The sequence below is a fragment of the Zosterops lateralis genome (genome assembly GCF_965231275.1).
Source record: "Zosterops lateralis genome assembly, chromosome: 5".
Classification (NCBI taxonomy): domain Eukaryota; kingdom Metazoa; phylum Chordata; class Aves; order Passeriformes; family Zosteropidae; genus Zosterops; species Zosterops lateralis.
In genome coordinates, this window is record NC_139766.1 from 12,347,839 (window position 1) to 12,362,325 (window position 14,487).

The 14,487-nt window shown below is 37.9% G+C and overlaps 1 protein-coding gene across 5 annotated transcripts in view; it reads left to right on the top strand.

Annotated features, from left to right (window-relative positions):
* PPP2R2C (protein phosphatase 2 regulatory subunit Bgamma) overlaps window positions 1-14,487 on the top strand; it is a gene marked incomplete at its 5' end in the record, with an annotated part of 136,954 nt that overhangs the window by 74,731 nt on the left and 47,736 nt on the right. For all 5 annotated transcript variants that reach the window (XM_083861632.1, XM_083861629.1, XM_083861630.1 and 2 more), the window contains 4 exons: window positions 6,207-6,304; window positions 6,902-7,067; window positions 11,784-11,896; window positions 14,134-14,311. In XM_083861632.1, the coding sequence (XP_083717758.1) occupies window positions 6,207-6,304; window positions 6,902-7,067; window positions 11,784-11,896; window positions 14,134-14,311 (555 nt within the window). The remainder of the gene's footprint in view (window positions 1-6,206; window positions 6,305-6,901; window positions 7,068-11,783; window positions 11,897-14,133; window positions 14,312-14,487) is intronic.

Below are 14,487 nucleotides of genomic sequence, written 5' to 3' on the forward strand. Positions count from 1 at the left end.
GATAAACTTTGTTCTTGCCTGACAAGATTAAATGGGGCTGTTTGGTTTTTGCCTTTGATGTATTTGCCTGCATTGGCAAAGAAGCTAGGCAAGGTGGCAGTTAACAAAATAACTACCTGAAGTGTAGTGGACACTCATCTCTGGATTTTATTTGAATTGACCACCTTTACCTGAGGGTTTACCACTGTTAGCAGCATCTGTGTTTAAAGTTTGCCTTCGCCAAAATCAACTTCCTGTTGTGTTTTGCATTGTCCCTACATCTAACATGGAGAAAACATTTGCCACTTTTCAGCACAAACTCATCAGACTTTGAAGCCATAATAAGTGAAATAAAAAAGTAAAATTAAGATTTGCCAGGATGACACTCCTAGGGGCGAAGGGGCAGATAAATCCTTCTTTTCAAACTACTTTTTTTCTGTATTCCTTGTACTCCTTCATGCATTCTAAAGCTCTCATTGTAATTTCTCAGGTGCACTCTTTTGCACCCTTCCTCATGGTCTTTTTAACATTTGCATCTCTCCATCTCTTGTCATCTCAGGCATCCTTGTGCTCTCCTTTTTCTTATTTTCCTCATCTGGCCACCCTGCTTGTGCATGTAACCTGTGTTTTGGTGCCTTGGAGAGGTGATCAGGCAGTTTGTGTGTAGGTCAAGGAACCTGTATCTTGTGATGTGGTATAGGGGTAACAGTGGAAGTGCTGGGCTGATGGTTAGAATTGATTAGAATTGATTAAAGTCTCTTCCCTAATGATTATGGTTCTTTGATGCTCTGTCTTGTCTGCCCAAGAGAGGATTTGGCTTTCTGGTGTGTTGGTTATGGGTGTTTAGTATCTGACCCACACAAGGTGGATGGTGTGATGTGGGAGAGTTTGCATTGTGCTGGCTTGAATTTTGGGGATGTCCTGATATCCTACAATCCCTGGATCCAAGATGGTGAATAACACTGCTGTGACCCAAAGTGAATGCACTTTACAGAGACTGCTACTTCAAACAGAAAATTTTTCAGTTGTCAATGATCTCTCTGCCAGCTATTTCAGAAAAGAAGGCCTTCATACATTTGAGGTTTTGCATACTTTAATTTCTAGCTGTTCAAGAAAACCTTTGAAATTTCAGCTTTTAAAAAGGTAGCAGGTTTTTTCTTTACATCTGTTTTTTTCTTTCCCTACTTTTTTTTTTTTTTCTTTCTTAGTCTAGACTAAATTCTGACAGCACAACTCTTTGTATTGGCCTTCCCTTCATTCGAGATACTGTAATACCACTCCTCTTTTATTTGCCATTTGTCCTTTTGTTTTATGGTTCTCTTTGTTGGAAGCTTCTTTGTTGTTTCTTCCAGATTATGCTCCTCAGGGACTTCTGTATCAGTATGACTGAACATTGCTTGCAGCCATGCCAGATTGTGCTGTGATCTTATTGGATTTCACAAACCAAGGTTAGGCCAGGTCAGAACTTGGTTGAAATAACGTAGACGACAAGCTTGCCTGTTAGCCACTGGGAACACACCCAACAAAGACCTGACCCAGATGTTGATTCAGTCGGCTCAGACTGGCACTGTTGCTGTGCTCACTGCGGTGGGTGTGATACTAATGAGAAATTCTGACCTGTTCTGGCTGGTAGGATTTCACAGCTTTTTTTAGAGAAGAGTACTGTTGTTAATTCCAGTGTTCTGGCCCATTCCAAATCCTTTAATTCTCTATCAGGATTACACTGGAATTCAGTTGAAGATTATATTCTCTGATCTTCTTTTCCCTGCACTGTTGCATGATGATTGCCCTCAAAACTTGCTGTGCTGTTCAAAAAGCTGCATTTGTGTGCTGGATGAAATAATTACAAAATTTTCTTCGTTTTCCTGATCTTCTGAAGAAAAAACCAAAACAAAACACAAGCAGACAAAAAACCCTCACAAAAACAGACAAAACCAAAAAACAAATCCAAACAAACAGAAAAACCTTCTGATATCATGTCTTCAGATTAAAGGTTCCAAAAAGGTAGAAATTTTTAGCAAAAATAACACATCAAAATTACAGTTGAGCTTTTCTTAGAGCTGCTTTAAGTTTCTGATCAAAAGACTGTATGAGGATGTGTAAGTATGTTCACACTTAGCTTCACTGAGTGCATATTAAGTGGAAAATCACATGCTATTATGCTTGAGTGCCTCAAAATGATAGGAAGATTGAATATAAGATAAGGCTTTTCTAATTCATTGTAGAGGTATTCATACCTGTTGATGTTCTGTATGGTTTTAAATAGCTTATTCCTTTAAATAAAGCTGTGAGAGGCTAGAAAGTGAACATAGAAAAATATATAATGGTGTGAAATAAAGGCCAAAATTAACTTGGGCTACATGTACCAACCTTTGTTTCATCCCTGCACTCAGCCTGAGGGAGGGCTGCTGGAGAGTTCATTTGCCTGTGTCTGTGCTGGAACAATACTCATGAAGTTGTGGAAAGAACAGTACAATCAGCTTGATTTACCTTGATGCGCCAGATGTACAGTGATGGACTTAGATCTCACAAAACCTGAATATATCTAGCTAGGCAGCAGCCATTGACAGCATAGCCATTAAGAACATTTAAGGAGTGTAAATTGTGAATCTGCCGAGGAATTAGTGAGGTATGAAAGGTCAGGGGCGACTAGGAGTCAGTAAATCAAATACTTCACAGGCTGGATCAGGAAAAAGTTCTTGTCAGTTTAAGCCGTAAAGTAGTGTGATATCTTTCTGTGTAGAGTAATGTGGTATCTTTCTGTGAATATGTAAAATAAGTCTCAGGATTCAAGCCTGTAATGCATTTTACACACTGGGACAATTTGCAGTGGCTGGATGTGGACGAGATAATCAGGTGTTTATGCCCCTGGGGTATTTTTATCTTTTGATACTTTTGGGTCTGCTTTTCTCAGTCAGCATCTGTATATTGAGGGAAAATATTGAATATCCTGACTTTAAAATTCAAGTTTATATACATTTCTACATAGACAAAATGGAAAATTTAAAAATGGAGTAGGAAGATTAATGTTCTATAAAAGATGGGATTTACAGTTTGATTGTCAGTGTGTGGCATTGAGGTTACCCATAATTATTCTTAATAGGTAAATTATCTCTGTCTCTGATAATCCTAATCATCAGTGCAAAGCTTGGCACTGCCAGCAGAGATATGGAAGGTGTAGTGGAGAGTAAGGCTGGAAGAAGTCTTTCATCTCTGCCATCCCTTGCCAAGGGCTTACTGTACATGCAAATTCATCAGCTTTTCTATTGTGGTGCATTTATATATCCTGGAGAGGCTGAAATCTGGGAATTAATTGCTCTATGTGCTCAGGGGGCCAGTCTGCAGTGGGAGAATCTGTAGGATTGGGACAGTAGTGGTTGATGTTGCATTAATAAATACATGGGGAAATGTCCTGCAGAAGAGTATGAAGGGCTTTCTTGATTGATTCTGTCCTTACCTCCTCTGTTTAAGGAAGAGCCAGCCTGGCTAACCCTTTGTAAGAAAGCAGCATGGCTGATGTTGACCTGCTGAACAGATATGCTGGCTGTGTTTGGGGGGTAGGGGGGTGGTGGTGGTGTCTGTGCAGGGGACAGATATCTGTTGTTTTCAGCTGTTACTTACAGGATCAATAAAACTGATTTTCCCATTCAAGGATAATTTTTACCAACAGGCTACATATTGGATCTGCTCTTTTTCAGAACAAGTTAATTTAAAAATGATAGGTAGTTTCCAGCTCAGGATTAGTTTTTCTAATAGAAAGGAGAGATGTATCTGGAAGAAACACCTTGGGAGGGGGTAAGAATTTTGCCTCAGAACAACATTGTTGCACACTGCCCACAGTCCTTTTCTTTGAACAATAGTCATTTAACTGTGCATGATATTTTAATGACAAATGCAATATGATAAGAAAAGGCAGAGCTGTTCTATTGCAAACCTAGTTCAGTTGTTATTGAAGGCTGTGCAAATACTGCTGTGGACTTGACTGGGCAATGACAGATACCCTCTGTATGGTGCAATATATTTTATGACCACTGTCACTGTAGAGAAGAATATTTTGTGATTTTGTGGAATTATTCCAGGCCAATAGCAAGTGTATCCACACATATGTGTTCAAATGCCATGCATTCCTTTTGCAGTTACTTTATCTTATTCTTTTGTGACCTGTTGAGAAAATCTCATGGACATGACCCATACATAGACATACACACATATTTTACTACTACCTTCCTCCCTCTGCATTTGCCCTTCTTGCCCATTGTACACTTAAGGCACAGTTTAAAAGGAGTATCAGTATGAGGCTTCTGCAGTTGTGCCTGTGTGATTGGGGTGAAATACAGCTTTGAATGAGTAAAATCGTGCAGCTATCATTTTATAAGCAAGTGACCACACCTACAATCAGTATGAATTCTGCAGGGTAAGGAGAAAATAGCCAATAAGTGTTCTTCCACTGAAAGCAGTCTGAATGAACTTTACATGCCAGAAAAGTTGAATAGATTTTAGAAAAAAAATATTTTTATTTTTGACATCAAACTCAACCCATTGCAAACCCCAGAGTGTCATAAAACGTTACCAGACTCTCTGTCCTTGTCCTATACTTGAGCAAATCTCAGGCTTTTGTAGTTATTACCTGTGAAATACGTAGTCTGTGGAAGTCCACATAAAAATCAAATGCCATTACCTTTGAGAAGTGTTGGGTTCAGACCCAAAATACTCTTAAGTATTCATGTGCCATTTTTCTCAAAGTCTACACATCCATTTATGATTCCCTTTTCCTTCTTTATGTATGGAGTGGTGGAGGAAAAAAATGGAGATTATGTTGGTTTGACTTAAAAGAATTTGGTGGTGAAGATTTGTTTAAAAAATGAAAAAGCTATTTTTCTTTCCTGTGATTGGAGCAAAGTTTTCCTTTTTTAGATGGTAAGTAGTTTATAATGTCTGGCTTTTGGGTGGCTGTGTTGCTGATGAGAGCTACTGGCAACAGAAGCTTTCTAACACCAAACTGCTAGTTTATTAAAAGAATAATAGGAACAGATGTTTTCAATTCATAAAATGTATCAAGTAAATGGTACATCCACTTGTTATTTCAATTCCTTTGAATTTCTGTGAACTCATTTGGGGCTAGGTTTTCAAAAGAGCTTAGCCCACTGTCACTTCATTGTTCTCACTATGAACTGATGGATGATGAACATGTTTGGGAACTGCAGCTTTTTATGCCTAAAGGGGAGCTCCTAACTACTGACACTTCTAAAATCTGGCCCATGTTTCTGATGAGTGAATACTGATCATTATGGAGGATTCATACATGCAATCTCTGAGTAATACCCTGCATTTGCCTGTGATTATATATATGATGTTTTCTTAATTTACTATTGCACTAGGCATTTTAATTCAAATTATGCTAATAGTGTAGGATTAACTGCAGATTATGATTCTAGCGTGTACTGTCATTCAAACAGAAGAACCGGTTCTTTAGCTCCTAGAGCCTCTTTCTCCCTCTCATCCTGATGTGTAGTAATTTGTGCTCAAGACTGGCCTCAGGTTTTGATGAGGTTTCTTGTTTAAACAGATGAAATTGCTTAGGGAGAGGCAGTTGTTGAAAATCAGGAAAAGAGAGACTGAGATTCTTTTTGTCTTCTGATGACACATTTTTATGGTGCTGAAATGATTTTCTGAAAACAGTGATTAGAATGGGCTCTTGCCAGCACTGCACAGTGAACAGTTCTGGTTTTGCCTCCATTACTCAGTGCTAGGACAGGCTGCACCTAGTTTTTTGCACTCTTGGCTCAAATACATATTTGGGAAATCTAATGCTAGGAGGTTATGTTAAAATCACTAGAAAAGTCATAGAATAAATAATGCATGCAGGAGATCTGATGTTATGTTGGTCCTTGCTAGAGCACATAGCAGGAGGCCAGTTTTGTTCTTTGCCAGTACTGAAAAAAAGCTTTATAGCCACCCAAGATGGCTCTTCTTGAAGCATAACCTCTTCAGAGAGCTTCTCCTCCCCCAAACTGCAGATGTGCTGGAAACACAAATTTGCCTCTTTAATGTTTGCACTTGTTTCATTACAGTGTAATGGCATGCAGCCTGTTTGCATTAGTGAATTCATCTGTATTCCTTCAAATCCCTCATTTGTTACATTTTTTTTGTGGAGTGCCTGATATTTCTAGGGATTTCATGTTGTAGCAGCAATCTAAAATGTGCCTTTCTTTTCTTTCTTCCTCCAGCTGATATTATTTCTACAGTTGAGTTCAACCACACTGGAGAACTGCTGGCTACTGGTGACAAGGGGGGTCGAGTTGTTATATTCCAAAGGGAACCTGAGGTATGTGGGTTACCCGTGTAGTCCTTAATAGCTTGATAAAACCTGGCTTAACTTTTAATACTTTATTTGAATTGAATTAACAGACTTGTTTACAATCTCAAGATTCAGTAAAACAGAGTGTTACCTCTTTAGAGAGGAAGAGAAAAAGGGTAAGGATTTTTAACTTGTAAATTTGCGGTATCAAATAAAAATTCTTTCACACTCCAAAATTATGATATAAGAAAAAAGAAGGTTATTTTTGTTTTACTTCTGTCTTGTTTTAACAGCCTTTGCCAGATGACGGAACCCCATTCCATTTAGAAGAATACCTTCACTTACCTTTATGTTCTACTTGTAAATTCCATCCATCTGCAGTGTCTTTTGTAGCAGTCTTTATTGTATAGCTGGCATTTCTTCAAAAATTGTGATATAAAGTGTTTCAATACTCACAGGAGATTTCATTCTTGCTGAAACAAATATGTCAATATCATGTTTTAAATGAGAAATTAAATAAAATTTTCAGTATTTTTATATTTATAAGGGCTGCTTGTACACCTTTCCTAAGAGATGAAGATATATTGCTGTTGCAAACATTTCTGTTGTTCTTATTCTCCACAGAGTAAAAATGAGCCTTACAATCAGGGGGAGTACAATGTTTACAGCACTTTCCAGAGCCATGAACCTGAATTTGATTATTTGAAGAGCTTGGAGATAGAAGAAAAAATAAACAAGATCAAGTGGTTACCACAGCAAAATGCAGCTCACTCACTACTATCAACAAATGGTGAGATTGATGAGAATATACAGGACATATCAGGATTTACAGTATTTGCTGTATGTGTTTTATTGCTGATGGTATATATTTGCTCATTTTAATCTACTGTTTTAGTAATTTCCTCTTTCAGAGTTTACCAAAACTGTCATACTGCCTCTGATATCCGTCGTTTGTATATTTTATTCATAGAACCATGAGGTTTTTCCAATTCATTATTCATAGACATTTAAAGTGCTGTCCATTTTTCTATTAATATGCAGTGCTATCCTGAAACAGATCTCGTGACAAAGGCATCACCTTGCTCAGCAGCTTATGTTCCATGGGAAATTTAATTTTTTTTCCACTGTGTTTGTCATAACTTTTATTATTTGTAGATGTGTAAATGAAGGTAGGTGAGAGAGATTAATTTATTTTCTTTTTATTCGTTATCATCAGAATAGTTTATTTAAGTTTTAAAAAGATAGACAAATTTTGGGAAGACAGGAGGTCTTCCCAACACTGGGATATTGATACTTTCTCATATTTCTAACCTATCTGAGGCCTACTGATGAAAGAAGAGAGTATTACTACCAAGAGGGGATATTCAGATATGAAATAAGGGGAAAAAATCTGAATGTAACCTAACATGCACAGGTGTCATTTAGGCAGCATTTAGACACTCACAAACTTTATTATTGCAGATGATGCATGAGACAAAATACCTGGGTTTAAATTTTAGATCTAATGGTAATCAGAAAAGAATTTTTTTTTGTTCTAGAAGTTTGAGTGTAATTTGGAATTGCTGATAAAAAATAGAGTAATCTCATCTTTGGGAATTGACACAATCACGAAGTGATTGCTTTGCATTAAAATACATAACATTAAATAATGTTTACATTAATTCAAAGTGGATGGTAACGTTTTACTCTTTTGTAGTTTTACTTAATGTTGCCTTTGACTTTTTGGGGGCACTGTTACTTATTCAAAATGAAACACCTGTTACAGACAGATGATTTATGCTAATTTAATGAAGTTTGGGAGTTTATTTCTACTCTTCTCTCTTGGTCAAAATATCCCTCACCTTCTTCAGATGACTAAGAACAGCTTCTTCTGAGTGTGTGGTACAAAAGCAGATTATTGAAAGTAAACCTTTCTCTTTTCATTATAAAGTTTGTTTTTAGAAACACAGAGGAATACAGCCAAGTCCTCAGATTTTCAGCTTTTACAGTTATAGATAATAGACCATTACATGAGTTTTCTGGTTCATACTGTCATGAGAGGGGAGAAAGGAAGAAATAGTCCTAGTGCTGCTGTGGTTAATCCAGTTTCAATCAACACTGAGCAAGCTAGGACCTAGAAAAATACTTTGGTCTCTGTTTCTCCCTCTTAGTTTTGGAGCATCCCAGCAGACCTCTTCATGGTGAGAAGAACAGAAATGGTTCCATTGGCACAAGCTTTGGGTTTTGGCTTTGAATTGCAAAACATTTGCCTCTGCCAAGGAGGATTCCTAGCTTCCTGGCACAGCAGGGTTGAAGTCTCAAGATTCACCTCCTGGCATATTCTTAAAGATGGTTTTAACTTCAGGGTACAGACAAGCCACGTTGAATTATTCACAGTCTCACAGATTACCTGGGAGAAGCCTTTGACAATGTATATCAATTCCATGCCTATAAAAAGGAATAATAATATGTTTCCTAACTAGAAGGCACCACCTGTCACACATGCTAATATTGGACAGAGTGTAGAAATATCTTGAGTACTGTTTTTTGTTTACTAAATTCCAAGCCTGCTATTTTAATGCAATTTTTGATATTTTGCTCTCTGGTAATTTAGGAGCTAATGCATGGTTTTTTGCAGAAAAATGAGAGCTGTGAAACAGCATCCTTTCCATGTGTTCAGGTGGACAGTGCCCACTGAATGTGTTGGAAGGAGCTTCCTGCTGTTCAGGAACATTAGGGGAGAGTTGGTCTAAATCTAACCATCAATATATGAGACTTGGCATGTCTGCACCTGCCCAAATCTGTTTCTGTCATTCTAAGGAAGACTTTTGTCTGAAGTTGTTTCTGCACAAGTCACCTCTCTCAGAGGTGATCTTGGTTCCTTTCCAGTTCACATTATCAACAAGTTATCAGCTAAGCTTTGATTGTGGCATCTTAATTAATGGAGACAGAAGGAAATCACCAAGGCTTTCAAATCCCACTGTGGACTTACAGTGCTTGCAGTTAACAAAATTGTAGTTTGCACTGTAAAATGTGCAAACTGATTTTATAGTATAATAATAACTTACTATGATTCACTGGTATCTTCTGTACTAGAATATTTTTGGGCCACTGTCAGTGTGAGCTGCATGAAGTAGATCAGAATTTGGCCCATACAGATTCTTTCATCTGAGGATTTCAGACTGCTTACCAGACATTAATTAATTTAACTTCAAAACACCTTTGAGACTGTTTCAATGTTTTCTATATTTTGCAAAATATAAGCATACTTAAAACTTCTAAGGAGTATTTAAAGTCCAGAGGTGGATAAAGGAGAAGAAAACCAATACATTATAACCTTACCCACTAACAAAGCAGTTTTCACTCAGGAAAGAGGTAGATTTATTAATAGCAATGGAAAATTGTTTGTGTTTTTTGTTATAATTCATCTTACAACTGCTGTATTTATAATTTTATTTATTAGATCAGCAGGAATGCACTATTTACATGTAATAAAATATCCAAGGGCATGGCATGACCTATGTGTATTTCTAGTAATTAATTAAAATGATATACAATACAAATGAGGTTTATTGAATATTTAAAAGGAGCTTTTTAGTTACACATCGAACTAACCTTTTGTTCTGTAGATTGACTGTAATTGTATTGTGATATTTTTTTTGCTTGTATATTAGCATATCAATATCGTTAAGAGATGCATAATAGTAAAAAATGAGTAATGGAAGAATTGATTTTGAAACAAAGAAAATTCAAAGTTAAAACTTGCTATAGAAATGTAAGTCAATTCATGTTTTTTTGTATATCCTGTCTTTAAAATGATTTGTACTAGTATTTGAAAGTAGTATTTTGAGCAGTCACACTGGGGAAATTATTATGTTTGGCTATGTATTTAGGGAAAGAAAAGTAAAGGAAGAAAGTGGATTAAATCAGAAGTGATGCAGGAACTGAAGGGCAGAAGCTTTGGAAAGACTTTTGGTCCTGCACAAGCAGATGAGAGAAAAAATCATCAGAGTCTCAGGGACAGATTTTTTGCAGAAGAGTTGGCAACTTTTCAGTCTAGAAAGTGTTAGGGTTGGCAGGTTAGGAGCACAACCACAGTGGGAGTGGACAATCAGCATTAGGAAATCTGGAGCTTCAGCTTGTACAAAAAAATCCCCCAAAGACAAATGCAGTGAGAAATGTTTAAAACATATTTATTGGTGTCGTGGTTTGAAAGCAAAACAAGTGAGAGGCTCCAAGTCAGAAATACAATTTAATAAGAAGGTAAAAAGATAAGATAAAATAAAATAAAATAAGATAAAATAAAATAATACAGAAGACCACTGACAGAGTCAGAATACAACCTGAGCAGGGTGGTGGAAGCAGCCCAGATGAGGTGCTCTTCCTGAAGCAGTGATCCTGTAGAAAGGTCTGGTAGCTCTGGTCTTCTGGGAATCCAGGGGGTAAGGGCTGCTTGTACTGTCCCAAATCCCAGATTATATCCAGGTGAGAATGCTGGGCTCCTCCCCCTGGGCAGAGCATCTCACAATGGGATGATGAGTGTGAAGTGGGTCCTTGATGGCCCATTAAACAGAGATAACTCCTGGAGGGAGTTACCTGTGAGTCATGGGCAAGGCATTGGTGGGCCATTAGCAGAAGAGCCCAAAGGCAGGGGGCCTGGGAAAACACTGCCCCACCTGGTTCCAGCAGCTCATGAAGATGGTGATAAAATAAATACTTTGTGTACATCCTACACTACAACCCAGGACAATTGGTTTCAGAGACTCTTTGCTAACTGAGAGACCTCATTACTCTCTCATCACGTGCTTCACCTGTCATGAAAAAGGAAGGATCTAGATTTTATTCCATTCCTTGCAAGATTAATGCATTTTTCTCCTTACTTACCTCTCTTGCCATCACAACACATTTCTCTTAGTTTGGTTGGGTTTTTTTCTTTTTCATCAGTTGTTTCCCAGCTGCTTTCCATTAGGAGGGAGAAATGCCTTGTTTTTCACACAACCTTTCATTTGCAGGAGCTCCTGATGTTACACCAGTGCACCACTGCCCATTCCCACAGTGGGCCAGGAAGGGGTCATGGGTCTGGCTGTGTACTCCAAGCTATTTTTGTGCTGTTTATCAGTATCCTAGCAAACTGGCATTAATGCCAAACTGATGTTAATACTGAGGTTATTTCCTTGCCAAGTGAAATGGTTAAACTGAGCTTCAGCAGTGATCCTCGAGTAGTTTGGGTTTGTTCCACCTGCAAACTGCCAGGTTGTATACATGAGCAGCATGTGCTCTACGTGCTCCACAGAGTCTGTGAGCTGCCAGGAACTCCTGACTTGGTGTCAAGATCTGGGATGTGCTTTATGACTATTTTGTCTGTTGGCAGCGTTTTCTGGATGTGCAGAATGAAGTAACCAGACTGTTTCAGCACAGGACTTGCCTAAACCAAGGTGTAAAAACTTCTTTAAGGGATATTTTGTGAAATGTGAGTAATTGTATTCAGAATTCCTAAGCTGACAGTTGCTTGTCTTTTCTTTTAAAGATAAAACAATCAAATTGTGGAAAATTACTGAAAGAGATAAGAGACCAGAGGGGTACAACTTAAAAGATGAAGAAGGAAAGCTTAAAGATCTTTCTACAGTAACATCACTGCAGGTAAGCTTCTGTCCATGTCCAAAATTCAGTTGTTTCTGTATGAAAAAGGTAGTGCTAAGTCAGTAAAATATTTAAATATGTATCTAATGCTAAGCATTTCTGTGATCATTCTAACTGAAGCTTTAGCTGACTAATAACTATATTGAATCTGCCACATATTTTCAAGTCACAAATGCTTTAAGATATATTGACTAAAGTAGTTTTGAGAGTTCATATTGGTTTTATTTTTCCTGATAAAATTTTCTTATTGTGACTTAATGTGCTTTCATAAAAGGTTCTTTAACCTCTTGTGCTGGAAGCATTTTACTTGTAATTAATTTTGAACAGATTCTTGCCACATTCAGAGCAACTGAATGTGTATTAAAGACAGTACCCCAAATTTCAGTTTCATCTTTTTTGCTGTTTTATGAAAGAATTATTTTAAGAGTGGGATTGCAGTACTCTGTGCTCTGGTAGACATGAGGTGCTACACTGCTGAAAAGAAACAGTCATGGAGTTCATATAAGCATTGTTTAGTTTGGAAAAGACAATTAAGGTCATGAAGTCCAACCATGAATCCAGAACTGCCATATTCAATAAACCATGTCCCCAGGTGCCACTTTAAAATCCTTTAAATACCTCCAGGTATGCTGACTCTACCACTTTCCTGGGCAGCCTCTTCCAGTGGTTGACAGAAATTTCGGTGAATAAATCTTTCCTAATATCCAATTATAATACAATAACTAATTTAATCCAATTATAATGAAAAAAGCTTCCCAGTGCAATTTAGAGCCATTTCCTTTTCTCCTGTCACTTTTTTCTTGGAGAGGAGACCCATCATCCACATGTTAATGACTTTTTTGGCTGAATTCCCTCCAGGTGTTTTGGCAAAGGAAGTGGCTGAAGGTTAGAACTGGAAGGCTATGTTGTATAAACACTAGTATGTCTTTATTAGTGAAAATAAAAAAAAGCCAGTATTGACTGTTGGGAGAAGAAGCTTCTAAAGTGTAAACATGACTACATTAATGGAATATTTATCTATTCTGTATGATTAGGCAAACAAAACTATTCCAAATTGCTTATAGTCTGAGAATTCTCTGAGAATTCAGCATCTCTTGAGGGGAAGAGGAGGGGCAGCCCTGATCTCTTCTCTGGGATGACAGTGACAGGACCCCAGGGAATGGCCTGAAGCTGTCTCAGGGAGGTTTAGGTTGCATGTTAGTCCTTCACCCAGAGGCTGGCTGGGCACTGAAACAGGCTTCCCAGGGAAGTGCTCAAAGCACCAAGGCTGGCAGAGTTTAAGAAACATTTGGACACTGCTCTCAGGAACATGACTCTTGGTGGTGGTGCTGTTCAGGGTGGGAGTTGAGCTCTGTGATCCTTGAGGGTCCCTTCCCACTTGACATACTCTGTGATTCTGTAATTCAAAGGTTGAGTTTTGTTCCTTTAGTAGAAAGTGAAACTCAAATGTTTAATCACTCTGTGTTCCTCTTTAAACTACCTTGTGGACTGATGTATGATAGATTGTTTCTGATGCATGTTTGACAACATCGAATAGTCCCAGTCATGGACCACAGCTTTACAGTGTTTAATGCTTTATTGATAGGGAATAAATTTAGTGTCTACTTATTGAAGCATTACTTTGAAGCGACACACAGGGAAATAATGAGGGCATATTGACAAGTGATAATCTGTGATATTGACTTTTCAGGGGTACATTGTATATACAGTATGTCATGTTGGCTTTGTTTTGCAAGCCTTTGTTTATTATGTTTCTCTGAGACTACATCCTTTTAACCACTTGAGTTTTTTGAAAGAGAAACATCAAGTAGCAAAATAAATACAGTGAAATGATTTACAGCTAATGGCAAACCTTTAGCAAAAGCAAAATATGAGTGCTGCACTGCTTGCCAGAGCCTCCCACACATGTGGGACAGTAGCTGTGCAGTGGGACTGACCTGTTCTGTGGCAGCTGGCAGTCCCTCCCTTCCCACAGCCCAGGCTTTCCACCATTTTACCTGCCTCTCTTGTCTGTCCTTTCCTCCTTGGCAAGGAAGGCCTTGCCCAGCAGTTAATCCATTAAGGGGAAGTTCAGTTTGTGCACACTGTCGAGAAGTTTTATAATATCACAGTCTTTGAATGCTTTCTCTCTATTGGAATTCTCATCATCCTAGCAAAACAGTATTTAAGTCTTACTCTCCTTCTGGTTTGTGTTTTGCCTTTTTTTTTTTTTTTTTTTTTTTTTTTATTTTTGCCAGGTGCCTGTATTGAAACCCATGGATTTGATGGTAGAAGTCACTCCCAGGAGAATCTTTGCTAATGGTCACACCTATCATGTCAACTCAATATCTGTCAACAGTGACTGTGAGACGTACATGTCAGCGGATGATCTCAGGATTAACCTCTGGCATTTAGCTATCACAGATAGGAGCTTCAGTATCCTTTATGGTGATTCCTTGCTCAGTGTTCGTGTTATTAGTAGGGCTTAAGACAACTATTTTAAAATATTTTTCTGTGGGTTTTAAAATACACCTTTACTTACCAGAAACCCTGCAGTATTTGTAACAGAAAATGCTGAGATATTGTAAGAGACAGCTAAGAGATTGAAAAAT